Source organism: Rhodotorula graminis, assembly GCF_001329695.1.
Source record: "Rhodotorula graminis WP1 unplaced genomic scaffold RHOBAscaffold_5, whole genome shotgun sequence".
In the NCBI taxonomy this organism is placed as follows: Eukaryota; Fungi; Basidiomycota; class Microbotryomycetes; order Sporidiobolales; family Sporidiobolaceae; genus Rhodotorula; species Rhodotorula graminis.
This window is the reverse complement of record NW_017264932.1, coordinates 662,820-688,862: the sequence shown is the minus strand read 5'-3', so window position 1 is coordinate 688,862 and position 26,043 is coordinate 662,820. Positions and strand designations below refer to the sequence as shown.

The following is a 26,043-nucleotide window of genomic DNA, read 5'->3' as shown; positions in this document are numbered from 1 at the left end:
TCGCCGCCGCCGCCGCGCCATTCGCGCCGCCCGCCTTCTTCTTCTTGGCGCTCGCCTTTCTCGCGCTGCTCGCCGCCGGCTCAGGCGCGTCAAAGTCGTCGTCGGCGTCGCGCCGGTCGTTATCGTAGTCGTCGTCGCCGTTGTCGTCGTAGTCGTCGCCCGAACCGGCGGCGGCGGCGCGGTCAAAGAAGGCGTCGGGCTTCTCGTGCCCTGCCGAGTCGCGCGGGACGCCCTTGGGCGCGGCGATGTTGGTCGTCCTGCAGGTTGGTCGGGCAGAGTCAGGGAGGCGTCTCGAGGGCGAGGCGAGGAGGGGGAGGGGAGCGAGGGGCGATGAGAGACCGGGTGGAGGGGGGAGCGAGGCGAGGGGGAGAGAGAGAGGGAGGGGGCGCACCTGCCGGCCTCGCCGATGTTGTTGTTGACCTGCGGGCGAGGTCCACGTATCCGTCCCGGGGTCGGCGGGGCCATGGTGGTCGAGCTGGTCGAGTGTTGTTTGGTGCCGAGTTGATTGACGGCGGCGAGCGGGTCGACAAGAGGGCGGGGCGGTGCTGCGACTGGCCGGGAGTGGCGATGAGGTAATGAGCGGTCGCTGGCGAGGCGAAGCGAGGGCTCTGCGTAGAATGGAGCGACAAGGTCGAGGTGGGGAGAGGGACGAGGCGGTGAGCGCTCGAGGCGACCGCTTCTGACGCGTCGACCACTCTCAGCTGGGTCGTTCTCGGGCTCAAGGTACTCGCAGTAGCGTGTTTGACTACTGTAGCCGGGATCACGAGTGGCTCTGAGGTGTGCGTGAGCGAGAACGGCCGCTGATCACAAGTGGCCTTTGCGGACGACGACGTCGACTCGGAGGTGAAGTTCCCCTTCCCTCTCGCCCTCGCCGCAGCCCGCGACTCTCCCAGGCGCGCCCTTGACCAGCTCTACCTTGCTGTAGAGCATCCCCTCGCACCAGGCACCCACCTCTCGCCTTCCCCCCCGCCGCTCCACTCTCGTCCCGCTCGCTCGCCTACCGTAGACGCACGCTCTTACGCGTCGCACCTCCTCGGCCTCTCTCGCGCACGAGCCTGTACTCACTCGCTGCATCCCGTCCTCCTCCTCTTGCTCTCGCTCGCTCGCTCGCAGTGGTACGAGAACCTGAGCTACTCGGGCGCGACGGCCGCTCAGTGGAGCGGGTGCTGCCTGTGCCAGAACAATCTGGACTACCTGTACCAGATGACGAACGGGTGGCTCATGGGCCGCACCGGGTACGAGATGGGCTCTTACCACAACCTCAAGGTGTGCGGGCACCAGGACTAGACGTCGTCGTCCCCCGTCGTCGTCGTCGTCGTCGTCACTCTCTCCTCGGCGCCTTCCCTCCCTCCCTCCCTCCCTCTCTCCTCCTTACCTTCAGAGATACCCGCCTCCTTCTTTTCGTCAGTGCTGTGCACGGCGAGCCTGGAAGACGCACGTCGATACCCCCTCCTCCCTCTCCCTCGTTCCTCGCCTTCTCAACTTGGACCCCTCCCTCTCTCTCTCTCTCTCTCTCCCCCTGTTGCCGCCCTTTCTTCTCTCCTCGAGTCTCTCCTTTCGCGCACTCTTCCTCGCGCACGACCAGTAGCTGCAACTCCCGGGTTTGCGCTCGAACCTTGTCGAGGAAAGAGCGGCGAGATCTCGAGTTTGTCGACAGCTAGCCCGAGTGCGAGCGCATTCCTCTCGAGCACGAACGACGCGAGAGTGTGAGAGAGAGCGAAAGTGTCTGTCTATGCACGTCTCGAGCCGTCTACAAACTCAAAGCGAGAGCGCCCCCGACTCGTCGCTCCTCCCTGACTCGCGCGCTCTCCAGCTCGCGTACTCTCTCGCTCGCTCTCCTTCCACAAGCTCGGCCCCGTCTGCGCACGAGGCGACGGTACCGAGGAGCAGGCGCTGCACCTGGCAGCGGGCCCGCTCGACGAGCGGGCTTGCAGCTGAGGAAACCTGAGAGCGAGAGCGAAGCTGGAGCAAGCGCACGGGCCCCTCCTCCGACGAGGCGCGGAGCCTCCTGCTGCTGAGCCTCGCTCTCTGCTCTCAGGCAGCTGTTGCCCCCTCGACCGGCGTGACACTGAGCGACGGGCGTGGCGAAAGAGAGGCTCTGCGTCGCGCCACCAGAAGAGCTCGAGGCAGGCAGCGGCAAGCGCTTTCGTCCTCGTCGCCTCCCTCTCCTCGGCCGGCACGATGCTCGACGCCATGGTTGCACCTGCTCTCGTCGACTCGCCACGACCCCCTTCTCGCCTCCTCTGGCCCAGTGTCCAAGCTGCTCCTCCTCGCGCCCTCTACTGCTGCGCCTGCTGCTGCGGCTGCGGCGGCGCGGACGGCGCACCCTGCGGGCCCATACCGTCTGCGCGCACAGGGAGCTCGAGGTGAGTCCACCGGTCGAACAACGCGGAAGAGAGAGAGAGAGAGAGAGAGAGAGAGAGAGAGGGAGAGCGGGACGCACTCTGCGGTCCTCCCGATCCTCCTCCCGGCCCACTCGGCGCGCCCGGCCCGGCGACGGGCACAAACGGCGGCGTCCACGGCATGTACGGCGGGCGGCCCTGCCCCTGCTGACCCTGGCCGCCCGGCTGCGGTCCTCCTGCTCCGCCGCCGTTGGGCATGCCCGCGTGCGCAGGGTGCGGCGACGACGCCTGCATGTTGGGCGACGTGAACACTGCGAGCGAGCGAGGCGAGGCGAGCGATGGACAGGCTCGGTAAGTGTCTCGGTCTCTGGGCGAGCCGCGCCGAAAGAAAGGGAGCCATGGAGAGGGAGAGAGAGAGAGCGAGGGACGCACTCGGCGCACCGCTCCCCGGCGGCGGCGGCGGCGCAAACGGCGGCATCGGTCCTCCCGGCCCGCCGAACCCTCCAAAGGACGGCGGCGCCATGGCCCCCTGCCCCTGCCCCTGCCCTTGTCCAGGCCCCGGCCCCGGACCACGCGACGGCGGCCCGCCGTGGCTCATGTGGCCCTGCCCCGGTCCCGGCCCCTGTCCTCCTCCTCCCTGCTGCTGCAGCATGAACCCGCCCGGCGGCGGACGAAAGCCCGCCGCCGCCATGGCCGCCGCCGCCGCCGCCTGCGGGTTGAACGGCCCTCCTTGTCCTTGTCCTCCTCCTCCTCCTCCTGCAGCGCCAGCGTGCTGCATCATGGCCTGTTGGTGCGCCTGCTGCAGTTGCTGCGCCTGTTGGTGCGCCGCCTGCGCCGCCGCGATGGCCGCCGCGCCGTTCGGGTCCATCATGCCGCTCGGCGCGCCGCCCATGTGCTGCTGCTGCTGCTGCTGCTGCTGGAGGTGGAGGTGGTGCTGCGGGTGCTGCGGGTGCTGAGGGTGCTGCTGCTGCTGGTGGTGGTGGTGCTGCTGCTGGGCGGCGCGCAGCCGCACATCGTGCAGCCGCATCCCCGCGGCGAGGGGGCCGCCGCCGCCGCCGCCAAACATGTGCGGCGGTGGGCCAGGCGGGCCGCCGAGGTGCTGCGGCTGCGCCATGTGCGGCTGCGGCGGCGGCTGCATGCCCGGCACGAGTCCGAGCCCGAGTCCGGGCACGGGCCCAGGTCCGGCTGCTCCGCCGCCGACGAGCTGGGGCGGGAAGATGGCGCGGTACGGCTTGCCCGTGAAGCCGGCCCAGTTGGGGAGGACGGCGCCCGGGTCGGCGAGCGAGCCGTGGTGCTTGAACGGCGTAAAGTCCTCCTTGACGTGCATCGACGACGAGCCCTTCTTGATCTGCTTGGTGCCGAAGAACGGGTTGGCCGCGACGACGGGCGCCGACCTCGTCGGGGCCGGCGGCGGCTCGATCGAGACGAGCGGCGGCGGCGGGGCCGGCGAGGCGGCTGCCTTGCGGGCAACGACGGGCGCCGCCGACGTGGACGACGAGGACGGGCCGGCGCCGCCGCCAGGCGTGAACGTGGCCGCGCCCGGGTTGGGCTTGAACACGAACGCGGCGCTCGCCGCGCTCAGCTTGGTCGTCGGCGCCTTGGCCTGGAGCGCGGCGCCCGAGGTCGAGGGGGATGCGGCCGGCGCAGGAGAAGGGGCAGCAGCAGCGGCGGCGGGGGCGTCGGGCGACTTGGCGCCGCCCTTGGCGGCGGCGCGCTGCGGGTTGAACGGCGGGATCTCGGCGATGAACGGCTTGGCCTTGGCCTGGAGGACCGACGACTTGGGCGGGTGTGCCGGTGCCGGGGCCGGGGTCGACGAGGGCGACGGCGAGTGGCCGTGGCCGCCGGCGGCGGGGAGCGTGCGGTTCGTGTGGGCGGGCGAGACGGCAGGCGAGGCGTTGCTCTGGGTCGACAGGGCCTTGTGGTCGCCGCCGGCAGCAGGCCTCTTGCCCATGACGACGGCGAGGTCGTCCGGGAGCGGGTACGGGTTCTGCGAGAGTGCGAGGTCGTCAGGGCTCGGGCCTTTTCTCAAGCCTAGCGAGCGCGCCGATCTCGCCTTCGAGGGAGAGCCGTCGCGAGAGGGAAAGAGAAAGAGAGAGCGGGGCGCACCTTGAACGTCTGGCTCCACTGGAGCAAGCTCGCCAACTTCGAGTCCTGCTCCTTGCGCGCCTGGAGCGCCTGCTGCTGCTGCTGCTGCTGGGCGAGCTTCATCTGCTCCTTCTTCTGCTCGACCCGCACGCGCTCGCTCGTGACAAAGTTCTGCAGCTCGTGCTGGAGGCCCTTGTTGCCCTCGGTGGCGCTCGTGTGCGGCGGCGCGTTGATCGAGGGCAGGGCGGACGACGCACCGGCGCCGGCGCCGGCGTTGGCCGCGGACGACGACGCGGCCGAGGCGGACGACGACAAGGGCGGGATCCGCGACGCGGCCGAGGCGGGCGGCGGGACGCGGGACGCCGCCGCCGCCGCCGACGACGACGAGGACGAGGCGGCCGACGCGCTCGAGCCGTTCTGAAGCCGCGCGAGGGCGGCCTTGCGGGCGCCGGGCGGGACATACGCGCCGTCTGCGCGCTGCACGGCGCCGTACCGCGCCTCCTCGTCCCCACCGTCGACGTCGACGACCTCGCCTCGCTCCTCGGCGACGTGCGCGTTGCCGGCCAGACCTCCCGCGCCCGAGCCCGAGGAGCCGCCCTTGAGGATCTCGCGCTCGAGCTGTGCGGCGCGCAGCTCGCGCTGCTTAAAGTCGGACCCGGACCGGTCGAGCCTGGTCGTGTAGATCTCGTCGTCGTAGTCCGTCTTGAGGCCGAACCGGCGCTCGTTGGCCGCGAACTGGTCCCACCCTTTGCCCGCCGCGCCCGTGCCCGCGCGCCCCGAGCGGCGCAGCTGGTCGTCCTCGAGGAGGCCGCCCTCGAGCGCAAAGTCGTCTGCGCCCGTCGTGGCGCCCCAGCCCGAGTCGTCGGCTGCGCCTGCGCCGGCGCCGTCGCCGCCGTCGTGGGCGCCCCCCCACGCCTGGAGCTGGCGCTCCTTGCCGAGGCGCTGCGAGCCCGAGATGTCGGTGTCGGTGCGGAACGAGTCGCGCTTGAGGGCGGCGGTGGTGGCGCTCGTCGGGCGCGACGAGGACGACGCTGAGGACGAGGGGCCGCCGGCGCCGGCGCCGGGCTGGGCGCCGTTGGTCGACGACGAGGCGGACGACGAGGACGACGCGGCGGCGGCGGCGGCGGCGGGGGTGGGGCCGAGCCAGTCGAGCTGGGCGTCTGCGGCCTCGAGGGCGACGAGGTCGCGCGCGGTGATGAGGATCGAGGGTTTGGGCGGGTTCGGGTTCGGGGTCGACGAGGGCGCGTCGTCGAGGTACGAGGCGTGGCGGAGCGCGAGCGAGAGGTCGTTGCCGTCCGGGGTGGCGGCCGCGAGGATGCCCTTGATGCGGGTGCCGCCCTTGACGGTGGCGATGACCGGGTGGCCCTGCGCGGGTTTGGCGAGAGCGGGGAGGACACGATCGGGTTGGTGGGGAGGAGGGAGGGGGAGGGGGCAGGGGTCAGCCCGCCGCGCTCGCTGTTGGCTCGAGTGGGAGAGAGAGAGGGTGGGACGCACGACGAGGGCAAGGAGGATCCAGGTGAAGCGGTCCTGGGCGGGCGAGTGGGTGTGCTTGGGGCCCTTTGCGAGCGAGGTGCTCCTGTTGACGACGAGGGGGTCAGCTTCGGGGCTGGGCGAGGGCTTGGAGCGAGGGGGGGCTCACTTGGAGTACATGGCCGAGTGCCCGAGTCGGTACGACGCGCTCAGGCGCGGGTTGCTCAGGCGGAGAGATGCACGAGGGGACGGGGCTCTCCTCCTCCTTCCTCGACCCTCACTCGCCTTGACCTCATCGCACCGCTCCTCGCTCCCTGCCAGGCCTGCACCTCGAACCCAGTGAGTCCATCCACCCACTCCACTCCGCGTCGAGCGCCCAACCGTCGTTCGCCTCGCCCTCTCCCCCCCGTTCGCCGCTCGTCGAGCGCAGGCCCGACTGCGCCCCGCTCGCGTCACTGGGCCCCGAGCCATGGCCACCAAGCACTCGAGCAACTGCACCAGAGCCCGCACGGCCACCGCTGACTCTCTCTCGTGCCCTCGCCGCGCCTTCCCACAGCCCGCCTTCCTTCATCTCCCGCAGCTCGACCTCCGCTTGACCTCACCCGACCAACCCTCGTGCTCGCCACCACCATGTCCACCGAGGCGTCCCCCAGCCGCCGCCGCGGCTCGATCGAGGACGGCGACAGCCTCCTCCCGCCCACCTCGGCCGCCCCCTCTTCGTCGAGCAACCCTCCTCCTCCTCCTCCCACCGCCGCCCCCGCAACCGCACCCGCCCCCTCGTCCGACGCCCCCGACGCCGACGACGACGCCGAGGCAGCCGAGCTCGCCGCCATGCGCGCGCGCGTCGCCGAGATGGAGGCCGAGGCGGCCAAACTGCGCGAGCTCACGGCCGCGAGCGAGGCGTCCGGGAGCGGCGGCGGCGGCGGCGGCGGCGGTGGGGCGGGCGCGGGTGGTCAGGGAGCCGACGGGATGGACGTCAACATGAGCGACGAGGACCGCGAGGCGGTCGACTCGCGCAGCATCTATGTCGGCAATGTACGTCTCTCTCTCTGTCCCTCACTCTCTCGCCCCTGTGGCGCCCAGAGCTGACCCGCTCGAGCGCCCGCGCGAACAGGTCGACTACAACTCGACGCCCGAGGAGATCCAGCAGCACTTTGCGTCGTGCGGCACGATCAACCGCGTCACGATCCTCTTTGACAAGTTCACCGGGCCCAAAGGGTGCGTCCTCTCTCTCTCTCTCTCTCGCTGCACCGATACCAAGGGAGAGTGAGACTGACATCCTTCGCGGAAAACCGCCGCACAGCTACGCCTACGTCGAGTTTGCCGACCCGTCCCTCGTCGCCAACGCCGTCCTCCTCAACGAGTCCATGTTCCGCGGCCGCCAGCTCAAGGTGCGCTCTCGCCTCTCCCTCTCCCTCTCCCTCTCTCTCGCGCCTCTCTTTTCGCGGGTCACTGACGGATCAGAGGGTACCGTGCAGGTCTCGCCCAAGCGGACCAACCTGCCCGGCATGGGCGCGCGCGGCCGGGGTCGTGGGCGCGGGCGTGGACGTGGAGGATACCGCGGCGGGTACGAGGGCGTGCGTCCCTCTTCTCTCTCTCCCTCCTCCTCTCCTCCTTCTGCTTCAGCACGGGCACCTGACGCGACCTGCTTCGGCACGCAGCACGGCGGCTACTCGCCGTACCCTCGGGGCCGTGGGCGTGGGGGCCGCGGCAGGGGCGGGTTCTGAGCTGGCGCGGGTTTTTTTTGTCGACGACGACGAGGAGCAGGAGGGGGAGGAGCAGAGCGAGGGAGCGACGAGCAGCTGTACGATCCGTGGTCCTGTGCCCTGCCCTGCCCTGCCCTGCGAGGCGGCGGCAGCGTGGTCGAAAACCGAGCGAGCCGGCTCGTGTGCCGAGTCGGCGCACTTTGTGTACTGTTCCTCGACGTGCTCGAGCCCGAGAGACTGTGCGAGCGAGCGAGCGAGCGAGCGAGCAAGAGGCAGCTCGAGACGGAGCAGGGGAAGCGAGGACGCGCGCGACGACGGCGGCGGGGCAGGGTTCTGCAGCACGCGTTGCGTCGAACAGGGCCTGTAGAGCACGCACAGGCACTCACTGCCTGACAGAGCGAGTCGAGCCGAGCGAGCGAGGCGCCGACGTCTTCATCTCCCTCCTCCTCCTCACTCTCTCGGCCTCCACCCTCACCACCACTCGCGCGCCATGCTCGGCCCCTTCCGCGCCTCGTCCCCTTCAATGGTCGGCCTCCTCTGGTGCGCCCCTCGCCTCGCCCCTCGCCCCTCTCCCTCGCTGACCCTTCCCTCCTCGCCTCGCCTCGCCTCGCCGGACAGGAAGATGCCCTGGCGCCTGTCCAAGACGCGCAAGATGCGCCAGCGCCTCCGCCTCAAGGCCGTCGACGACGTCATTGCGACCGTGCGCGCCTCGGGCGTCCAGACCCACTCGCTCGTGCGCCCGCCCTCTCCCTCTCCTTCCCCTTCCTCCTGGCGCGAGAGGCGAGCTGACCCGTCCGCGCCCCACCTCGCCACGCCCCGCCCCGCCCCGCACCGGCACCGCACACCGCGCAGACGGCCGCGCTCGCGCTCCCGCGAGAGAGCGCCATGCCGCCGCGCGACAAGTACACGACCTTCTCGCGCAAGGACCCAGGGTACCGCAAGGGGATCCACAAGTCGCCCCACTTTACCAAGGTGACGTCGCGCACCAACCCGGAGGGCTTCTGAGCGCGGCTGAGCGGGCGAGGCGAGCGGGCTGAGCGGGGCGAGCGAGCGAGCGGGCGAGCGAGTTGTGAGGGGGACGAGCGGGCCGAGGAGACGAGCTGGGCGAGAGGAGTGTAGCGTGTACCTTTATGCATCGTCGTTGCAGGTCTCTTGGTCTCTCCCTTCGTCGAGAGCAGCCTCGCAGTTTCGGGCTCTCTCGCTCGTCCTCTCGCTGCTCAAGCTCTCGGGCTGCCTCTCTCTATCTCTCTCTGTCTCGCACGAGCGCTCCTCGCAGCCCTCTCGCCTCCGCTCACCTCTGCGCTGCATTGCGCAAAGCCCGGGCTCGGGCTCAAAAAAGAGAGTTGCAGCCCCTCTTGTTAGAACACGACGAGCTTCATCTTGCCCTCGCGCAACCGGTCCATGACGGCTTTGGTCCCGACGAGCTTGAACAGGTCGGCGCGCGCCTCGGGCAGGTCGACGAGCGAGCGCTTCTTGCTGTCGAGGTGCGACACGTCGAGGATGAGGTGCGACAGGTGCGTCAGGTGGAGGGCGTCTGCGCGCGTGCGTGCGAGCGAGATTGGGTCAGGTCTTGGATTGTCCCGAGAGACGAGAGAGGGGGGAGAGGGACGAGGGGGCGCACCAGACTCGTTGAGCAGCTTCTCGATCCGATTGGGCGTCCCGACCGCGAGGCCGACGTGCGTTTTTTGCATGTACTCGACGTGCTCCGACAACTTGAAGTGCTGCAGGAGGAGGGGGGCGAGTGAGCGGACCCCTCGTGGCCGACGAGGGTAGAGAGAGAGAGAACACGCACCTTGGCAAAGAGCTTTGCGACGTCAATGAGGCCGTCCTTGGTCTTGGTCTTGAACGACTTGACGTCCCTGCAGGCTCGCGAGAGCGCGGGGGGTCAGGACGGGCGTGTCCGGGTGAAGAGAGGAGGCGAGGAGGAGGAGCCTGCGCACGCACCGGCACAGGTCGGCGACGCGCAGGGCGGCGCCGGCGACGACGATGATGCGCGGCGAGCCCGTCGCCTTGGGCATCTTGGCGAGCGTGTTGCACGTCGTCGGGAGCGCTGCGTGCGGGGTACGGCGTGTCAGTCTCGGCAGCGAGAGAGAGAGAGAGAGAGAGCGGGCGGGACGCACCCTCTTTCATGAACGCGAGGAGCGAGTCGCGCGCCTCGACCGTCGCCGTGTCCAGGATCATCGACTCTGCGGACGGCGTGGCAGGGTTCAGTTTCCGTCGCGTCGCAGAGAGGATGAGGGAGGATACGCACGGCTGATGCGCTGCTCGTCCAGCTCGAGCGCCGTGAGGTTGGGCAGCGCGCGCTTCTGCTTGTCGGCGAGGCGGTCGGCGAGTGCTTCGGGTGGGAGCAGGCCCATGTCGTCCTTGTCGCGCTCGTCGAGCCCTCCCTCGACCACCTTTGCCCGCTTCTTGTCCTTTGCCCGCTTGGCCGCCCGTTTGCTCGTCGTCGTCGTCGTCGTCGTCGTCGTCGGGGCCGCCGCCGCCTCGTCCGACGAGGCAGGCTCGGCGCGGCGCTTCTTGGCTGGCGGCGGGGCGGCGTCGTCGTCGTTGTCCGAGCCGCCTGGTGCAGCTGCGTCGTCCGAGAGGTCGGCTGGGTCGCCCTCGTCGCCGGAGAACGGGGCGGCGACGAGCTCGTCGTCGAGGGCAAAGTTGTCCTCGAGGTCGTCGCCGGTCGGGACGTGCTCAGTCTTGGTCTTCTTGGTCGGTGGTGGGGCCATGTCAGCTCGGCAAGGGCGGGTCGAGCGAGAGGCGGGGTCGAGAGGGAGAGCAAGGGCAAGCTCGTCCTCGTCCTCATCTCCGCAGAGGAGAGTGTCCACACTCGCTGCGTGCCTGCTACGCACTCCGGGCGCATGCTCCCTGCAGCAGTCGGGCTCGCCATCACCGCTGCCTGCACCGCCGTACTCGTCCTCGTCGCCCGTCGACTCGCCCGCACCCTCGCTCAACACGTCCGTCGCCTCTCGACGCCCTCGCCCTGCCCTGAACGCGCACTGACTCGCGCTGTGTGCACTTGCAGGGCACCGACACGGGCTACGCGCTGTCCGCCCGCGACCACCTCGCCCGCCGCGGCTCGTTCTGAGATGGCCACCGCCAGCACCGCCTCGTCCCGGCTCCACCTCTTCCTCCCCGACTCGGCCCTCGACCCAGTGCCTCGCTCGACCGCGACCATCGACCCGCATGCGGCGGCGCCTCGCGTGTACGGCTGGGGCACGAGGACCGGGTCGGCCCTCGTCGTGGTCGGCGTCGTGCGCGCCGTGTCGGTGCAGGAAGCAGCGCAGCTCGTCGCCGAGCGATGCGCAGGCCGCACCGCAGACGAGCATTCGGTCGAGGTGCTCGTCGAGCTCGACGTGGGCGAGGACGGACAAGGTCTCGCCGGCGTCGTCTTCCTCGACGGCCAGCGTCGCCCTTCCTCCTCGTCCGCCGGCGACGCCCAGGCGCCGCTCGTCATCCTGTACGCGCCCCTCAAGCAGCTCGAGCTCCTGTCTCTCGAGCCTTTGCGCCTCGGCTTCCAGCCGCGCCTCGACGAGGTCAAGGACACGCCCACCGCGAGGACGAGGTCGACGAGCGCAGCGGGCGAGGGCCTGGCGGGTGCGGTCGCGGTTGTACGCCAGCTGTTCCTCTCTCTCTCTCTTCGCACGACGACTTCCTTGACCGTACCGACTGACGTCCCCCGATGGCCGGACCCACAGATCAACGGCTCGCGCCTCGTCCTTCACGAGCGTTCCCGTCCGTCGCCTAGTCGAGCGAAGCCGCTCCTCGACAGCGCCCGCAGGATCGGCCTCGTCTTCTCGAGCATCATCCACGCCATCCTTTCGCTCGTCTTGGCCACCCTCGCCGTCCGCGTGCCGTTCCTCGGCTCGATTGCGCAGCTCTCCTGCTTCGGTGCGTCCACCCTCTCCCATACGACGGTCCCGCATCGTGACTGACTCGTCGCGTTGCTCCCCCCTGCAGGCCGTCAACTCGACACGCGAGTGTCGCAGGCCCTGTCGCTCGTCCCGACCTTTAGCTCGTTCCACCGCGACCTGTACACACCCACGACCGCCGAGGCGCGCCACGTCGCCGCTCACGCCAGCTACATCCAGTGCGTCGCGCACCTTGTTCCCGTACGCCGAGCCCGCACTGACCCTAGTCTCGGCGCACGCAGCTTCTTCAACCTCCTGTGGCTCCTGGCCAACGACTTTATCGTCGGCGTCGCGCTCGCGACGTACGTCCGCGACAACGCCGTCCCGATCCGGCACCTCGTGAGCGACCTCGTCGAGGTACGTCGTCCCTACCTCTCTTCCTCGCGAGCGAGCGAGCGCGTCGTCCCCGAGCGGGCCTGACTCCCTCGAGTCCGAGCAGGTGCACGTTTCGGCGTACCTGCGCGACCTCCTCGACTGGCTCAACAGCTGGCCGATGGGTGTCAAGCTCAACTCGGAGGTGGCGGGCCTCGTCTGCCGGGCCTTTGTGTTCCTGACACGCGTTTGGGAAGGCGGTGCGTCGGCCCGTTCCTCCTCTCTTTCTCTCTCGCGCTCTCCGAGCAGTCACTGAGATTCCTCCTTCGCAGCCGTCCTCAAGCCCGTCCTCCTGCATCTCCCTGTCGGCCTCATTGGCTGCGCCGGCTTCCTCGGCGCTTCGTCGCTCCTCGCCTTGTCGACCGACCTCGTGTCGGTCCTCACCCTCCCCTTCTTTGTCTGCTACGTCGCCGCGACCCTCGTCTACCGGTGGAGCCTGCGCAGCCTCGGCGCCCTGTTCAACGTCTTCCGAGGTGCGTCCTCCTCTCCCTCCCCCCCCTGGAGAGAAACGCCGGCCTGACGTGCTCGTCGTCGCGGTCGACAGGGCGCAAGTCCAACCCGCTCCGGAACCGCGTCGAGCCGGCGAGCTACGACGTCGATGCGCTCCTCCTCGGCACCCTCCTGTTCGTCACGCTGTCGTTCATCTTCCCGACGCTCGTTGCCTTCTACGCCGCGTTCGCCTCGGTCCGTCCCCCTCCCACTCGTCGCCTCGGCGGCGGCTCTTTCACGGCGTCGCACCTGACCCTCTCGCCAACAGTCTCGCCTCCTCATTCTCGGCGTCGAGACGGTCCTCCTCATGGGCGTCGACGGGCTCAACAGCTTCCCGCTGTTCGCGCTCCTCCTACGCATCAAGGCGCCCGGTCGACTTCCTGGTGCGTCTCTTTTCTCTCTCTTCCTCGGCCCGCCTCGTCATGCGGTTCCTGACAATGCTCGTGCAGGCGGCATCCGGCTCGACCCGTGCTCGGACAAGCGCCACTTCTCGGCCCCCCATTTTCACCTCGAGGTGCGCTCGCGCACCCTCTCGTCCTGTGGCCTGCGCCTCCCACTGACACCCACAGTCGCACACGTCGCCGCAGAACCAGCCCTTGTCGTTCGGCAGCGTCCTGTCGTCGCTGTACGTCGCACTCTTGCCCTGCGCCGCCTCGACCGAGCCCGACTTGACCAAGTTCGAGCCCTCGCAGGTCGCACGTCGTGACGCCGCTCTCGCCAAGCACGGCCGTCTCTCTGCTCGCCAGGCTCTGCACCGGTGCGCCCCCTCGCCCTCCCTCCCTCTCAAGCCCTGCCGGCACGGTCAACCTGACCTCCCTCCTCGTCGCGCCGGCCCGCAGGCCGAGTCGTGTGGTCCTCCTCCTCGTCCGCCCCGCCGGCCGAGTAGCCCTCCTCCATTCACGCCCCATATGCGTGCGAGCGGCGGAATGGCGGAGATGAGCCTCGGAAAGCGTCGATGCGACATTGTCGATCAAGGCGCGCGTTGCGACGCGCGCGAGGTCAAAGGTCCGGCATGCATCCTCTTCTCGACGTGCAGCTCGTCGTCTTTCTCCTCCTCCCGTTCACTCCCCCCCCCCCCAACGCCCGTTCGCCTCGAGTCGCCGCGACCCAGACACTCGCGACCGCCGCCACCGCCGCACGACATGCTCCTCTTGCCGCCCAAGACCCTCCTCGCGCTCTGCGTCCTCGCCATCCTCTCTGCGCGCTCGGCGTCGGCCTCGTCGCCCTTCTCCTGTGCGTCCTCGATGCTCTCCCTCTCCCCCGTCGTCGTCGTCGTCGGGCCCGACCTAACCCTTGCCCGCCCCGTGCAGCCTCCTCCTCCCACCTCGTCAAGCGCGCCCCCCTCGCCTCGGACGCGTCGTCGCACTCGTCGCACCCGTCAAAGTACTTCCCCGCGCCCCACACGCCGGGACAGCCCTCCGCCTCCTCGTCGTCGGACGGCCGCGCAAAGAACGTCGCGTTCCGCGGCGCGCGCATCAGCGCCGCGACCGAGGACCGCATACGGCGCAAGCGCGCGGCCGTCGCTGCCGTCGCTGCCGCTGAACGCTCGGCGCACGCGCGGCGCGCGGCGGTCCAGCAGCCTCCTCGGGCGGCGACGGGCGCGCCCTCGGCGAAGGAGCTCGCGCGTCGGGCCCAGGTCAAGGCCGACAGCGCGTGGGTCGCGGCGCACTTGTCGCAGCGTGGGCTCGGCGGCGGCAGCGGCGGGCGAGGAGGAGCACGTGGCTCGCCCAAGGTGGTCGATGAGCGGTTCGAGCGCAAGGTGCGCGGCGCGGCGGGCGGGAGGGCGAGGGGTCACTGAGCGAGCGAGCGAGCGAGTCGCGCTCTCAAGGTGCAACCTCGCGAGTTTGAGTCTTGCTCGTGCGCGTGCGGCTGAGAGAGCGAGAGAGAGCGCGAGAAGAGTTGCGAGGGCGACGACCCTTCCACCCTGCAGTGCGATCAGTTCGCCTCTCACTCTTTCTCTCTCGCAGAAGCCGAGGGAACAGGACCGACACGGCGTTGTGATTTGCAGAACTCGACTCGAGAGAGAGAGGTAACGACGGAGAGGGGGCTCAGTGCGACGGCATGGCCTCGGCCACGTGGACGCCGTCCCTTGCGCTCTCCCAGCTCTCAAAGTTGCGCGAGAAGATCTCTGCGGCGGGCTTGGGGATGCCCTTGCCGAAGAGCGCTGTACGTCGACGATGGATGGGGAGGGTCAGTAACGGGAGGAGGGTGCCGGAGGAGGGGGAGGGCGGGGGAAAGAGGACAGGGAGGACGAGGAGGGAGGGACGCACCGCCCTTGAGGAACTGCGTCTCGTCGTTGCCCTCCACGACGGACACAATGGGACTGTGGGGAGCGCGGCTCAGTGTCTGTAGCGCTGGGCTGATTCCCCATCGAGAGAAGAAGGGAGGACGGACGAGCCACAAGTTCCGCAGAAGCGCCGCAGGAGCGTGCTGCCCGAATCGGTGTTCTTGTCGGCGTACTCGCGCAGGTGCTGCTCGCCGTCGATGACGAGGTCGGCCTTGTTGACGGCGAGGTTGACGGTGAAGCTGCGCGTCGGGAGGGGAGGGGGGCGAGGTGAGCGGGGCACGATGGGGGAAACGGCCGGAAGAGGGGTGGGGGCGTACAGGCTGCCGCTACTGGCCCTGCAGCTCATGCAGTCTGCGGGCGAGCGAGAGAGTGTGTCAGGTCGCGGTGTGCAGTAGTGTGGGGACTCCGAGGGGCGGCGACGCACGGCAGAGGATGCTGGACTCGGGGAGGCCGTTCTTGAGGGTGACAGAGATGGCTCCACAGTTGCACTTGCCGGTCGCCATGATTGCGTGCGAGGTGGTGGTGGCAGAGGGAAGAAGGAGGAGGAGGAGGTTGTTGCGGGGACGACGATTCAGACGACGCCGACGAGGGCCGCACAGCTCGCGACTCTTCACCTCGCTCGCACCCGGTGCCACCTCGACCACACACAGGGCCCCCGACAGCCCACCACAAGCACCCGCCACCCTCCACCGCCCACCCCACCGCCGTCCCTCACCCCGACGAGCGACCGCCCCGGTTGAGCGATGAGCCCTCCTCCGCCACCCTACCTCTCTCCCGGCTTCGACCCGACAAAGGCCAAAGTCGCAGAGCTGCGCGGCTACCTCCTCGCACACGACGTCCGTCCCTCTCCCCACCCCACCCCTGCCTTGATCCCCCCTCGAGCTCCACCGGCTCACCTCTCCCTCCTCCGCAAACAGGTCCAGTACAGCTCGATCGCCAAGAAGCCCCAGCTCGTCGCCCTGTTCGAGCAGCACATTCGCCCGCAAGCACCCGTGCGTCCCGACCCCTCTCTTCCCACGCCCCTCCTCGTCGTCGTCGTCGTCGCTGACCCGCTCCCCTCGTCACGTCATGACGGGGCCCAAACACACAGGCTCTCGTCGCCCAGATGCGCGGCGTGCGCGCCTCGGCCGACGGCATCCTCGACGGCGAGAGCGCCGGCGCCACGTCGCTCAGGGAGCTCGACACCGACTCGGACGCCGACTCGCCGCCCAAGCCCAAGCCGCGCTCGCGCACGAGGAAGAGCCTCGCGACCGCCGCCGCCTCCACCGCGACCACCGCCGCCGCCCCGACGCCCAAGCACAAGGCCCAGTCGAGCGCCAAGAGCAAGGTCAAGGCGCGCGCACCGCCGCCGCCGCCGCCGCGCCGTGACGACTCGGGCGACGAGGACGACGACGAGTCGATGGACGAGGACCCGCCGACGCCGCCCAAGAAGCGTGGCCGTCCGCGCAAGTCGGCAAAGCCGCGCTCGCCGTCGCCGCCGTCGCCGTCGCTGTCGCCCGTCGCCATGGACGTCGACGAGTACGAGCCGGCGGGCGACTCGACGGCGCCCATCGCGAGCGACCACGGCTCGGACTCGGACGACCCGTCGACCCGTCGCGTGCACGCTCGCGCTCGCCCTTCATCCTCCTCGTCGTCGCAGGCGCAAGCGCAGGCGGCGTCGCCGACCAAGAAGCGCAAAGAGCCGAGCACGCCGCGCCTGAGCGAGCTCGTCAAGCAGGCCGACTCGCCCGCCTCGGGCTCGGGCAACTTTAGCGACTTTAACCCGTTCCAGTCGGGCGGTGAGGAGACGCCCGACCGGGCCCTCAAGCGCCGCAAGTCGTCGGTCGGCCCGAGTCGCCTCGGCAAGCCCGCGGGCGGCGGCGGCGGCGTTGGCGGCGGCGGCGAGGCGGCGGCGGCGTTGGCGGCGTCGACGCGCCCGCGCAAGAGCCTCCCCGCCCACCTGCACCAGCACCAGCACCACGGCCGGGCCGACGTCGACCAAGCGGGCTCGTGGGCCGACTCGCCCGCCAAGGGCGCAAAGCGCGCCCGCGCGAGCGCAGCCGCCGCGGTCGAGCACGCGCACGAGCACGAGCACGAGTACGCGGCCAACGTCCCGCCCATGCCGGCCCTCCCGGCCTCGGTGCGCGCCAAGCACCAGCAGCGCGCCTCGCTCGGCTCGGCGTCGGCGTCGAGCACGCCGATCGGCGTCCCGTACATGGTCCCGGTCGCAAAAGTCAAGACGACGCCGCCGCAGGTCGCCGAGATGCTGCGCCAGCACGAGGCGGCCCAGCAGCGCGCCTCGGCCTCGGCCCCGGTTTCGGCCTCGCCCCAGTCGTCCAAGCCGCCGCAGCTGTACTCGAGCCCGAGGACCCGCATCGCGGGGCCATCGCCGCACGCCGCGGCGCGCCCGAGGACGGCGTCGTCTTCGAGCCCGGACGACGAGCGCGAGCGCACGACGTCGGTCGTGGCGGCCGCCTCCTTGAGGACGGCCAAGCGCCAGGTCGTCGGGCAGGGCAAGCAGCTCGCGGCCGACGTCATCCGCCTGCGCGACCCGTCGTCGTTGTCGTCGTCGCACGAGGCGCACGAGGCGCTCGTCGCGCTCCCGAGCGCGAGGACCGTGCGGCGCGTCACGCTCGCCGCGCTCGTCGTCGCCGCGCTCGCGCTCGTCCTGTGGCGCCGCGCCGAGACGATCGCCGCCGGGTACTGCGACCCGACCTCGCTGTCGAACGAGCGCGTCGCCGCACGCCGCACGTCGCTCGCGCTCCCCTCGCTCCCGGACCTGTCCGAGCCGGTCGGCGCCTTGCTCGACTCGACGGGCCTGCGTCCAGGGTGCACGGCGTGCCCTCAGCACGGGCACTGCGCGCACGGCGAGTTCGTCGGCTGCGAGCTCGACCACGTCCCTGTCGAGCCCGGCTTGCTGCGCACCCTCGGCGGGCTCGTGCCCGCCCCGAGCGTGTGCGTGCCCGACACGGCCAAGCAGGTCGCCGTCGCGCGCCAGGCGAGCGCCGGAGCGCACGTCCTGCGCCACCGACGCGGCGAGGTCGTGTGCCGCTCTGGGCTCGAGAAGCAGCGCCGCCGCGACGCACAGGGCGGCCGCGGCGCCGAGGACGCGTTCGTGTTCGGCATGGACGCCGTCAGGGTCCTCGAGGAGATGGCGCGCGTCAACGAGCTCGCGAGGGAGCCCATCAGCGACGAGTTCGTCGACGAGATCAACCGGCTTGCGCTGAGGGACCTCGAGGCGCACGGCGAGGTCGTCGTGTGGCAGAACGGGTCCGTCCCTCCCTTTTCTCTCTCTCTCTCTCTCCCTCTCTCTCTCTCTGTCGTCCTCGGTCAGGGACTGACTCCCACACGCCTCGCACAGCAACGAGTACTGGTACGCGAGCAAGACAGCCGACATGTCGCTCGGGTGCCGCGCGCGCCTGTTCGCCAAGAACTGGGTCAAGCAGCACAAGGGCTCGCTCGCAGGTGCGTCCGCCGCCTGTCCTCTCTGCACTGTCTGCCCTTTCGCTCGAGCACCTCGAGCCGGACTGACTTTGTTGCGTGGGGCCGCCGCAGGCCTGTTTGCGGCGCTCGCCGGCGTCGCGTGGGTGCGGCACAAGCTCGCGCAGCGCAAGCGCGACGAGGTGCGCAAGGAACAGCTCGTCGTCGTCGCCCTGCACCAGCTCCAGCAGCAGGTGCGCACCTCTTTCTCTCTTTCTCGGTCTCTCGCGCTCGGTCGAGCGGGCGAACCTGACCCTCTCGCTCGTACCCCTCCCTCACTCGCGCCGCCCTCTCCCTCCCTCCCTCTTGCCCACCCTCGTCCTCCCTCTACTCCACGCCCCGCAGGCCCGCTCGCACCTCGCCGACCCAGTCCACGTCCCCTTTGCGCACGTCGCGCCGTCGCACCTGCGCGACCTCGTCCTGCAGGACGAGCACTCGCCCGCGCGCCGCGCCGCCCTGTGGCACCGCGTCGCGCACGTCGTCGAGGGCAACGCCAACGTGCGCGTGCGCGACGTCGAGATTGGCGGCGAGGAGCTCAGGGGGTGGGAGTGGACGGGCCCGGTCATGGGCAGTGGCGGTGGCGGCGGCGGCGCGGGTGCGGGGGTTGGGGAGGTGGACAGGCCGGCCATGGTTGAGGGCGGACAGAGGGTGCTCGCGAGCTTGCCGTCGTCGCCGGCGCTCGCGAGGGCGTGAGGAGGGGGCGCGGCGAGTCTCTCTCTCTCTCTCGCGCGCGCGGGACGGACACGGGCACGAGCGAGGCGGGACAAAGGGCTTTGTCACAGCTTGATCTTTGCAATGTCACTCTGCGGGTCATTCGTTCGTTCGAAAATACACAGCGCCCATGCTCTCGCTCCTTTGCCCGCCCCGCCCCGCCCGCTCGGCTGCGCTCGCCCCTCGCCCAGCTCGCTCTCAGTGCTTGCGGAACCCGTCGTCGTCGCCGTACGGGTCGCGGTACCGCTGCTGCGAGTCGTCGCCGCCACCGTACAGCGTGTCCTGCGACGCGTTGCCGGGACCCGCCGCCGCGCCCATGCCGTCGTCCGTTCCCGCGCCTCCTCCCGCGTACAGCCTCGGCTGCGAGATGCTCCCTCCACCGCCGCCGTGAGCGCCGTACGTCGGCGGCAAGGCGCCGTCGTCGTCGACGAGGCTCACGGCCGAGCCGAGCATGGGGTCGTACCGCTGCGGCATCTCGAACGCGTCCTCGGTCGCGTTCCACTCGTCGTCGTCGTGGTGGTGGTGGGCGTCGCGCCCTGGGACGGCGCCCCTCGCGTCCGAGTAGACGGCGTCTTGGCGCAGGGCGCGGCGGCGGAGGGTGCGCAGGCGGAGGAAGATGAGGGCGGCGACGACGGCGAGCGCGACAAAGAGGGACGCGACAAAGACGCCGACAAAGCCGCCGTAGGTGCCGGCGACTTTGGGACCGTGGTAGGTCGAGCTCGGCGGGACAGAGTCGAAGGTGCCGGTTGCGCTGCGAGAGGGAGGGAGGGGAGGTGAGCGCGGGGAGGGGAGGGGAGAGGAGGAGGGAGGGGGCGGGGCGTACGGGTTGTGCGAGGTATCGCCTGCTGCAGCTCCACCGCGCTCGACGAGGCTCATGGTCGTGTCGAGTGAGAGCAGCGAGAGGTGGAGCCGAGGAACGAGTCGGCAACTTGTCACCTCTCGCCCTCACCCTCACCTCGCTAGAGAGCTCTGCCGACATCACCAAGCTCAAGCACACACCCACAAGGAGCACCACCGCGAGCCTCGACCCGCTGCATCCCCTCGATCTCGCCCCCTCCTCTCGTCGACCTCATCAGCTCACGTCTCGACCCCATGAAGGTCTGCATCTTTGGCGGCAACGGCTTTGTCGGCTCGGCCGTCGCCCGCAAGGCCGTCGCTCGCGGCTGGCAGGTCGTCAGCGTCAGTCGCTCGGGCACCCCGTTCGCGACCCCCGCCGGCCACACGCCATCCTGGGTCAACGAGGTGCGCCGCCCCTCCTTTCTCTGTCTCTCTCGAGACTCGAACTGAACGCCTCGAGGTGCCGCCCGCAGGTCGAGTGGCGCAAGGGCTCGCCGTTCGATCCCGCGACGTTCGACTCGGTCCTGCCCTCGTGCGACGCCCTCGTGTCGACGCTCGGGACCCTGTTCGAGACGACGTACAAGGACAAGGGCGTCGCCAAGCCCCTGTCGGTCCTCAAGGCGCTCGCCGAGAACCTGACGGGCTCGAGGGGCAACCCGCTCGCGAGGGACGGCAGGGAGCGCAGCTACGAGCGGCTCAACCGCGACTCGGGTGCGTCCCCTCGCTCTCTTCCTCTCCTCTGTCCCTCATCAGTCCTGACGATGTGCCCCTCGACTCCGCAGCTCTCGCACTCTTTGACGCCTTCCACTCGTCCCGCTCCCCCTCCTCGTCCTCCTCCTCCCTCGTCTCGCCCTCACCGTTCGTCTTTATCTCGGCCGAGGACATCTTCCGCCCGTTCGTCCCGGCGCGGTACATTCAGACAAAGCGCCAGGCCGAGGCCGACATCTGGCGACGCGCGACGGCACCAGCCGACGAGCCACCAAGCGTGCGGCCCGTCTTTGTTCGCCCAAGTCCGTCCCGCCTCTCTCTCACTTTCTCTCACTCGCCCCCTTCTCTGTCCTCGTCACGTCGAGCTGATCGAGTCCGTCGCACTGCAGGCCTCATGTACCACCCGCACCTCAACCCACCCTCGACCCTGCCCGCGACCCTCCTCGAAGCGACCTCTCACCTGCACGCGCTCGTCCCGCCCGCGCTGCACCTCCTCCCCTCTGCGCCCCGCCCGCTCCCCAACTCGGCCCCCTCGCTCGCCGACGACCCGGCAACGGCGCTCCCTGGCGCGCTCACAAGCCTCTCGAGCCTGCTCTCGGTCCCGCCCATTCACGTCGACGCCGTCGGCGAGGCCGTATGTCGCGCCATCGCCGACGACGCGACAAGTGGCGTGATCGACGTTGCCGCCATGAGGGACATGCTCGGGTTTGATGCGCTTGGGTGGGGGGGCAAGCAGAGGAGGGCTGGGGGAACGGCGTGAAGGAGGACGGACGCCCGGGGGGTGGGAATGGCACGAGGGTGACAACAGGAAGGATGGCGGGCGCGGGCAACGGAGCGAGAGGGACGAGAGCGAGAGGGACGAGAGCGAGAGGGACTGGACAGAGAGAGAGAGAGAGCGAGAGGGAGGGGGGGGGGCGAAAGAGCTACATCATGAGCGCCTCCTCCGCCTCGCGCATCGCCGCCTCGGCCTCTGCGTCCTCGTCGACCTCCTCCTCGGCGTCAAAGCCCTCCTCCTCGACGAGCCGCACCCGCTCCCTGCTCGCACCTGCCGCGCTCGCTCCGACTCCCGCTCCTGTCGCCGCTCCTGTCCTGCCCGCCGCTGCCGCCGTAGCCGTCGCCTCGGCCTCGAGCTCAGCGAGCAGCGCCTCCTCGTCGGCGAGAAAGTCGTCCTCCTCCTCCTCCCCTCCTCCCTCTCCCGCACCGCCGGAAAAGTCGTCGGCGTCGTCGTCGAACCCGGCAGCGGCGAGCAGGTCCCTGCTGCCCGGCATCGTCGCCGGTGCTGCCCGCCCAGCGCCGGCGCCGGTGCCGGTCGACGGGAGGTCGAGGTCGGCGAACGCGTCGCGCTCGCGCTCGGCGTCGGCGTTGGACCGGCCGTGCTTCTCGTCGTCGCGGTACTCCTTGAGGGCGCGCTGCGGGGCGCGTGTACCACACCGAGTCAGTGCCGGCGTTCGAGTGCCTCGAGAGCGAGAGAGGTAGAGAGGGAGAGAGAGAGAGAGGGTGGGAGAGGGTGGGAGAGGGTGGGAGAGGGCGCGCAGGGCGAGAGACGGACCTGGACGGTGCGCTTGTGGCACAGCTTCTCGATCGTCGTCAAAGTGTCGCGAAAGTTGGTCTTTGGGTACATCTGGTGCGCCCACAGCTGGTACGTGCTCAGGACGCGCTTGAGGTCCTGCAGCTGAGGGTTGTCGGCGCGCAAGGTGTGCTTCAGTGCTTGAGCGAGGAGAGAGAGAGAGGAGGATGGGAGAGGAAAGGGGGGACGCACCTCGTGGCCCTTGCCCTTGATGCGGACCTTTTTGAGGTCGTCGCGCAGCCGCGGGAACCCACTCGGGCCGAGGAGGCGCACCTCGTCCATCTTGGCGACGACGCGGCGCTTCTTTGCCGGCGCGCCCTCGGCGTCGAGCCCGTCGACGTCGACCGCCGTGCCGTCGACGTCGAGCGCGGTGGCGGCGGGCTCGCCCGTGCCCGGGGTGTCGAGGTCGAACAGGTCGTCGAACGCGCGCGAGAGGGCCGGGTCCGACTCGCGGGCGGGTCGTGGTGGGGCGTCGGCCTTTGTGCGCTCCCTGCGGCGCTCGAGGTCCCGGCGCTCCCACTGCTCAAAGTCGACGTCCTGGGTCGAGTCGAGCTCTTGCTCGTCGTTGTCGTCGTCGTCGTTGTTGTTCTGGGCGCCGAGGAAGCGAGGAGTTGGACGCGTCGAGGAGCGGTCGCGGTGCTTGAGGCGGGCGAGGGCGTCGCGGCGCTGCTGCTGCTTGCGGTGCTTGTCCGAGACGTAGGTCGACTCGGTGGGCGCGTCGAGGTCGAGGTCGGAGCTGCTCATGGCGTGGGAGCCAGGTGAGGTGCGGTCGAGGTGCGAGAGGACGAGGAGGAGGAGGAGAGGGGAGATGAGGCAGCGGGGCAGCCGCGGGCTCTCGGCTCTCCCCTCACCGCCACTCTGTGCCCCCAAGCTGGCCATGTCCGACCTCCACAACCTCCTCGAGTCGAACGAGACGCTCAAACCACCCGCTCGCCCGTACGCGCCCATCCGCCGAGTGACGCCCGCCTCGTCGGTCCTCGTCCCCATCTCGCGCGTCGAACTCGCACAGTGCCAGACCACGGTCAACCCGCTCCGCACCAGGCCAAAGCCCGCTCCAGCACCCGGTGCACCCGCCGCGGCTCCCCTCCCTCCTCCACCTTCGTCCCTCCCCGCTCGGCCCGACCTCGCCCTCGCGTACCAGCAGCAGCCGCAGCAGCCGCCAGCACCGTCGCACAAGCGGCCCAACACTCACGGCAACGGCAACGGCTACGGCGACCAGCACGACCTCAAGCGCTGGAAGGGCACCCACGACACGCGCACCGTCGCCGACCACTGTCCGTCCTCCCCCTCTCTCTCCCCTCTCAGCCCGCCCCAGAGTCCTGACCCCGACCCTCTTCCACGCCGACGACGACAGACAACGCACGCCCCAACACGGACCGCATAGCGCGGCGCGACTCGCCCATCATCGGCCTCAAGAACTTCAACAACTGGATCAAGAGCGTCCTCATCGCCAAGTTTGGCCGCCGCGAGGGCGACACGACCCCGCGCATCCGCGTCCTCGACCTCGGGTGCGGCAAGGGCGGCGACTTGCACAAGTGGACTCGCGCCGGCACCGAGGAGTACGTCGGGATCGGTGCGTTCTCGCTCTTCCCTCGCCAGGGTCAGGCGCCGTGGATGGCCCAGCAGGACTGAATCTTGGACACACCCCTCCCGTCGTGCGTACGCAGACATCGCCGCCGTGTCGATCGCCCAGGCGCAGCAGCGGTACGACACGATGCGCGGCCAGCGCTTCCCGGCGCGCTTCTTCACCCTCGACTGCTTCGAGGTGCGCCCCCTCCCTCTCTCTCTCCCTCTCTCTCTCCTCGAACGCCCCGCTAACCTGCGCTCGCACCGCACACCGACAGAACCCGATCGAGGAGGTCCTGCCGCCGCACGCCGTCGCGCGCCCGTTCGACGTCGTGTCGATGCAGTTCTGCATGCACTACGCGTTCGAGACCGAGGCCAAGGTGCGCATGATGCTCGCCAACGTTGCGCGGTACCTCAAGCCCGGCGGCGTCTTTGTCGGCACCATCCCCGACTCGAAGAACCTCTTGTGCGTCCCTGGCGCGCGCGCTCGTTCCCCTTTCCTCTTCCCCTTCTCCGCTCCTCCTCTCTTCCTCGCCGTACTGACTCGCTCTCTTTCCTTTCCCCTCTCCCCGTCTGCCCTCCCGCCGCACGCAGCGAGCACCTGTCGGACCCGCCCGACCCGGTCAACAGCCCGCTCGTGTTTGGCAACGCCGTGTACAGCGTCAAGTTTGACGAGCGCGAGTGGCCCAGCCCGTACGGGCACCGGTACACGTTTTTCCTCCAGGACGCCGTCGAGGAGGTGCCAGAGTACGTCGTGTACTGGGACAACTTTGTCTCGTGAGTCTCTCTGGCGCCGGTTTTTTCTCTCTCTCTCTCTCTCTCTCTCTTGCCCTCCCTTCTACTCTCTCTCCCCCCGTCAGAGGCTCCTGCCCCTCCCTCCTCTCTTCTCTTTTCCTCCCTCTTGCCTCGCCCTCTCTACCGCCCTGCCTCTCCCTTTTCCCTCTCTACCCCTCCCTCTTCCTCCCTCCCTCTTCCTCCCTCTCTCTTCCTCGCCCGCCCTCTCGCCCTCTTTGGGACCCCCCTCTCTTCCTCTCGCTCGACTCACCGCGCTGACTCTCCCCACCACCCCCCTGCCCCGCCCCGCCCCAACGCAAACCGCAGCGTCGCGGCCGAGTACGGCCTCTCGCCCGTCTACTGCGCCGATTTTTCGTCCATCTTTGCCGACGAGCAGGAGGACCCGCACTTTGCGACGCTCCTGCGCAGATGAAGGTCATGGACGACGAGGGCAACGCAGAGATGGACGAGGACCAGCTCGATGCGGCGAGTGCGTCCCCCCCCCCCCCCTTTCTCTCCTTTCCTCCCTCCTCTCGTTCGGGCACAGAGACTGACTCGCGCACCGGTTCGTCGCGCACAGTGCTCTACCTCGGCTTTGCGTTTGTTAAGGGGGACGAACAGGGAGGAGCGGCGACGGCGTCGGTCGAGGAGGTCCCGGGGGCCTGAGCGCGTGCAACTCGCTTGAGATATCTCCCTCTCGGCCTCCTCGTCCGCGGCTCGGTCCTCGAGAGCGGCCCTGCACATGTAGAGAGCCGGACGACGAGCTCTGTCGAGAGTCACTTGAGCGAGAAAAAGCGAAGAGAGAAAGGCCCGGGCTCGAGAGGCGACGCAAAAAAAGAGAGTTGGCGCCGAAGCGTCGCACATGCGTTTTCCCCGACGGGGAATCGAACCCCGCTCGCGGCTGTGAGAGAGCCGAATCATAACCACTAGACCATCGAGGAGTGATGGGAAAGAGAGCGACAAATAGCGTACAGATCACAACTTAAAAGGGCAAAGCGCTCAAGCGGACCCGCTCTCGCTCGCGCCTCTCTCAAGCCGTGCTCTCCTGCGTGCATGCGAAGAGACAGCCACTCGTCGGATTGCTCCCAATCCCAAGTTTGCATTCGCTCGCGCGCTCAGGCCCGCTTGACGAAGCCGCTTGGACCCGTCGCGAGCAGAGTCGGGCCTTCCCAAGCTCCGTTCTCCTCGCGCTCTTTCGGGCGCAGGAACAACCGCGATCTACGTCGAGCAATGACCGCGGCGCATGAGGTTGCGAAGGAGCGCCAAAAGCCAGGACGAGATTCGAGGAGGAAAGTGTCCGACGGCCCCCGAGCCTGCGCACCTCGTCGTCGAAAGTCCGACGGCCGAAGCTCCCCCGTGCAGGTGGGGCGGCGAGTTGCGCACTCTGTTTCTCCTTGCTTGCACGCTCCTCACTCAGCAAGCACGCACGGCTCGCCAAGTCGAGGTCAGCACGCAGACGGTCGAGGAGAAACGGCGCACGGGCCCCAGCTGACGTGGAATCTCCACTCTTGCCAGCTCCGCCGAGTCCTCCTCGCCCCGCACGCCATGTCCCTCCTCGCCGTTCCGTCCCTGCCCCTCGCTCGCCTTTGTCGCCCTCGTCACCGGGGCGTGCCGTCGCCGGCGCCCTCGGCCCTCCTCGTCGCCCCGCTCCACCTCACGCCCTACTTCGGCGTCGCCCTCCCGCCCTCGGCACCCTTCATCGTGCGCCACACCGGTCTGCCTGCGAGCCAAGGGCCAGAGAGCGCGAACCCGGGCCAACGTGCGCACGAGC

General features: G+C 69.7%; 13 protein-coding genes and 1 non-coding gene across 14 annotated transcripts; 8 read left to right on the top strand and 6 right to left on the bottom strand.

Moving 5' to 3' along the window:
- Positions 1-567: 567 nt before the first annotated feature.
- On the top strand, positions 568-1,287 carry RHOBADRAFT_43280 (glycoside hydrolase family 23 protein; the record flags this gene model as incomplete). Its single annotated transcript, XM_018414199.1, has 3 exons — positions 568-572; positions 702-723; positions 1,114-1,287. 3 exons carry the CDS (start codon positions 568-570, stop codon positions 1,285-1,287), a joined length of 201 nt encoding a protein of 66 aa, XP_018271900.1.
- Positions 1,288-2,279: 992 nt separating this feature from the next.
- RHOBADRAFT_52868 (uncharacterized protein) lies at positions 2,280-6,077 on the bottom strand (the record flags this gene model as incomplete). The annotated part of the gene is made up of 6 exons (XM_018416548.1): positions 2,280-2,344; positions 2,444-2,653; positions 2,775-4,329; positions 4,449-5,792; positions 5,922-6,003; positions 6,067-6,077. The coding sequence occupies 6 exons, from the start codon at positions 6,075-6,077 to the stop codon at positions 2,280-2,282; spliced, it is 3,267 nt and encodes a 1,088-aa protein (XP_018271899.1).
- A 450-nt stretch (positions 6,078-6,527) lies between these two features.
- Positions 6,528-7,816, top strand: RHOBADRAFT_52867 (uncharacterized protein; the record flags this gene model as incomplete). The annotated part of the gene is made up of 5 exons (XM_018416547.1): positions 6,528-6,932; positions 7,012-7,115; positions 7,201-7,288; positions 7,376-7,474; positions 7,559-7,816. The coding sequence occupies 5 exons, from the start codon at positions 6,528-6,530 to the stop codon at positions 7,622-7,624; spliced, it is 762 nt and encodes a 253-aa protein (XP_018271898.1). The 3' UTR covers positions 7,625-7,816.
- Positions 7,817-8,093: 277 nt separating this feature from the next.
- On the top strand, positions 8,094-8,608 carry RHOBADRAFT_43277 (uncharacterized protein; the record flags this gene model as incomplete). Its single annotated transcript, XM_018414198.1, has 3 exons — positions 8,094-8,143; positions 8,222-8,336; positions 8,456-8,608. The coding sequence occupies 3 exons, from the start codon at positions 8,094-8,096 to the stop codon at positions 8,606-8,608; spliced, it is 318 nt and encodes a 105-aa protein (XP_018271897.1).
- A 283-nt stretch (positions 8,609-8,891) lies between these two features.
- On the bottom strand, positions 8,892-10,320 carry RHOBADRAFT_52866 (uncharacterized protein; the record flags this gene model as incomplete). Its single annotated transcript, XM_018416546.1, has 6 exons — positions 8,892-9,137; positions 9,225-9,324; positions 9,396-9,462; positions 9,548-9,653; positions 9,724-9,789; positions 9,855-10,320. 6 exons carry the CDS (start codon positions 10,318-10,320, stop codon positions 8,962-8,964), a joined length of 981 nt encoding a protein of 326 aa, XP_018271896.1. The 3' UTR covers positions 8,892-8,961.
- A 327-nt stretch (positions 10,321-10,647) lies between these two features.
- Positions 10,648-13,249, top strand: RHOBADRAFT_52865 (uncharacterized protein; the record flags this gene model as incomplete). Its single annotated transcript, XM_018416545.1, has 12 exons — positions 10,648-11,202; positions 11,290-11,482; positions 11,552-11,681; positions 11,745-11,859; positions 11,942-12,074; positions 12,147-12,347; positions 12,419-12,558; positions 12,632-12,746; positions 12,813-12,877; positions 12,933-12,988; positions 13,056-13,120; positions 13,203-13,249. The coding sequence occupies exons 1-12, from the start codon at positions 10,681-10,683 to the stop codon at positions 13,247-13,249; spliced, it is 1,782 nt and encodes a 593-aa protein (XP_018271895.1). The 5' UTR covers positions 10,648-10,680.
- A 256-nt stretch (positions 13,250-13,505) lies between these two features.
- Positions 13,506-14,161, top strand: RHOBADRAFT_43274 (uncharacterized protein; the record flags this gene model as incomplete). Its single annotated transcript, XM_018414197.1, has 2 exons — positions 13,506-13,596; positions 13,674-14,161. The coding sequence occupies 2 exons, from the start codon at positions 13,506-13,508 to the stop codon at positions 14,159-14,161; spliced, it is 579 nt and encodes a 192-aa protein (XP_018271894.1).
- A 177-nt stretch (positions 14,162-14,338) lies between these two features.
- Positions 14,339-15,199, bottom strand: RHOBADRAFT_52864 (uncharacterized protein). The gene is made up of 5 exons (XM_018416544.1): positions 15,075-15,199; positions 14,968-15,001; positions 14,758-14,889; positions 14,634-14,686; positions 14,339-14,527 (listed from the first exon to the last, which is right to left on the bottom strand). Exons 1-5 carry the CDS (start codon positions 15,151-15,153, stop codon positions 14,412-14,414), a joined length of 414 nt encoding a protein of 137 aa, XP_018271893.1. The 5' UTR covers positions 15,154-15,199; the 3' UTR covers positions 14,339-14,411.
- A 194-nt stretch (positions 15,200-15,393) lies between these two features.
- Positions 15,394-19,563, top strand: RHOBADRAFT_52863 (uncharacterized protein; the record flags this gene model as incomplete). Its single annotated transcript, XM_018416543.1, has 6 exons — positions 15,394-15,486; positions 15,568-15,642; positions 15,741-17,899; positions 17,991-18,094; positions 18,185-18,303; positions 18,455-19,563. 6 exons carry the CDS (start codon positions 15,394-15,396, stop codon positions 18,800-18,802), a joined length of 2,898 nt encoding a protein of 965 aa, XP_018271892.1. The 3' UTR covers positions 18,803-19,563.
- Positions 18,691-19,696, bottom strand: RHOBADRAFT_52862 (uncharacterized protein; the record flags this gene model as incomplete). The annotated part of the gene is made up of 2 exons (XM_018416542.1): positions 18,691-19,571; positions 19,644-19,696. 2 exons carry the CDS (start codon positions 19,694-19,696, stop codon positions 19,019-19,021), a joined length of 606 nt encoding a protein of 201 aa, XP_018271891.1. The 3' UTR covers positions 18,691-19,018.
- A 216-nt stretch (positions 19,697-19,912) lies between these two features.
- RHOBADRAFT_52861 (uncharacterized protein) lies at positions 19,913-21,177 on the top strand (the record flags this gene model as incomplete). The annotated part of the gene is made up of 4 exons (XM_018416541.1): positions 19,913-20,062; positions 20,131-20,368; positions 20,440-20,667; positions 20,755-21,177. 4 exons carry the CDS (start codon positions 19,913-19,915, stop codon positions 21,123-21,125), a joined length of 987 nt encoding a protein of 328 aa, XP_018271890.1. The 3' UTR covers positions 21,126-21,177.
- Positions 21,178-21,288: 111 nt separating this feature from the next.
- RHOBADRAFT_52860 (uncharacterized protein) lies at positions 21,289-22,676 on the bottom strand (the record flags this gene model as incomplete). The annotated part of the gene is made up of 3 exons (XM_018416540.1): positions 21,289-21,774; positions 21,915-22,037; positions 22,125-22,676. The coding sequence occupies 3 exons, from the start codon at positions 22,674-22,676 to the stop codon at positions 21,289-21,291; spliced, it is 1,161 nt and encodes a 386-aa protein (XP_018271889.1).
- Positions 22,677-22,809: 133 nt separating this feature from the next.
- Positions 22,810-24,971, top strand: RHOBADRAFT_52859 (uncharacterized protein; the record flags this gene model as incomplete). The annotated part of the gene is made up of 7 exons (XM_018416539.1): positions 22,810-23,206; positions 23,287-23,505; positions 23,600-23,697; positions 23,777-23,964; positions 24,093-24,275; positions 24,600-24,762; positions 24,853-24,971. 6 exons carry the CDS (start codon positions 22,810-22,812, stop codon positions 24,703-24,705), a joined length of 1,191 nt encoding a protein of 396 aa, XP_018271888.1. The 3' UTR covers positions 24,706-24,762; positions 24,853-24,971.
- Positions 24,972-25,141: 170 nt separating this feature from the next.
- On the bottom strand, positions 25,142-25,213 carry RHOBADRAFT_t40. Its single transcript has one exon. It is a non-coding gene; the product is annotated as a tRNA-Glu (tRNA).
- Between the last annotated feature and the right edge of the window lie 830 nt (positions 25,214-26,043).

Coding starts and splice junctions, on each gene's coding strand:
- RHOBADRAFT_52864 (XM_018416544.1), bottom strand. CDS start 15,153: ATGGCGACCGGCAAGTGCAACTGTGGAGCCATCTCTGTCACCCTCAAG. Junction 15,002..15,074: donor CGAGTCCAGCATCCTCTGCC/GTGCGTCGCCGC, acceptor GCTCGCCCGCAG/ACTGCATGAGCTGCAGGGCC. Junction 14,528..14,633: donor GACGCAGTTCCTCAAGGGCG/GTGCGTCCCTCC, acceptor GTCGACGTACAG/CGCTCTTCGGCAAGGGCATC.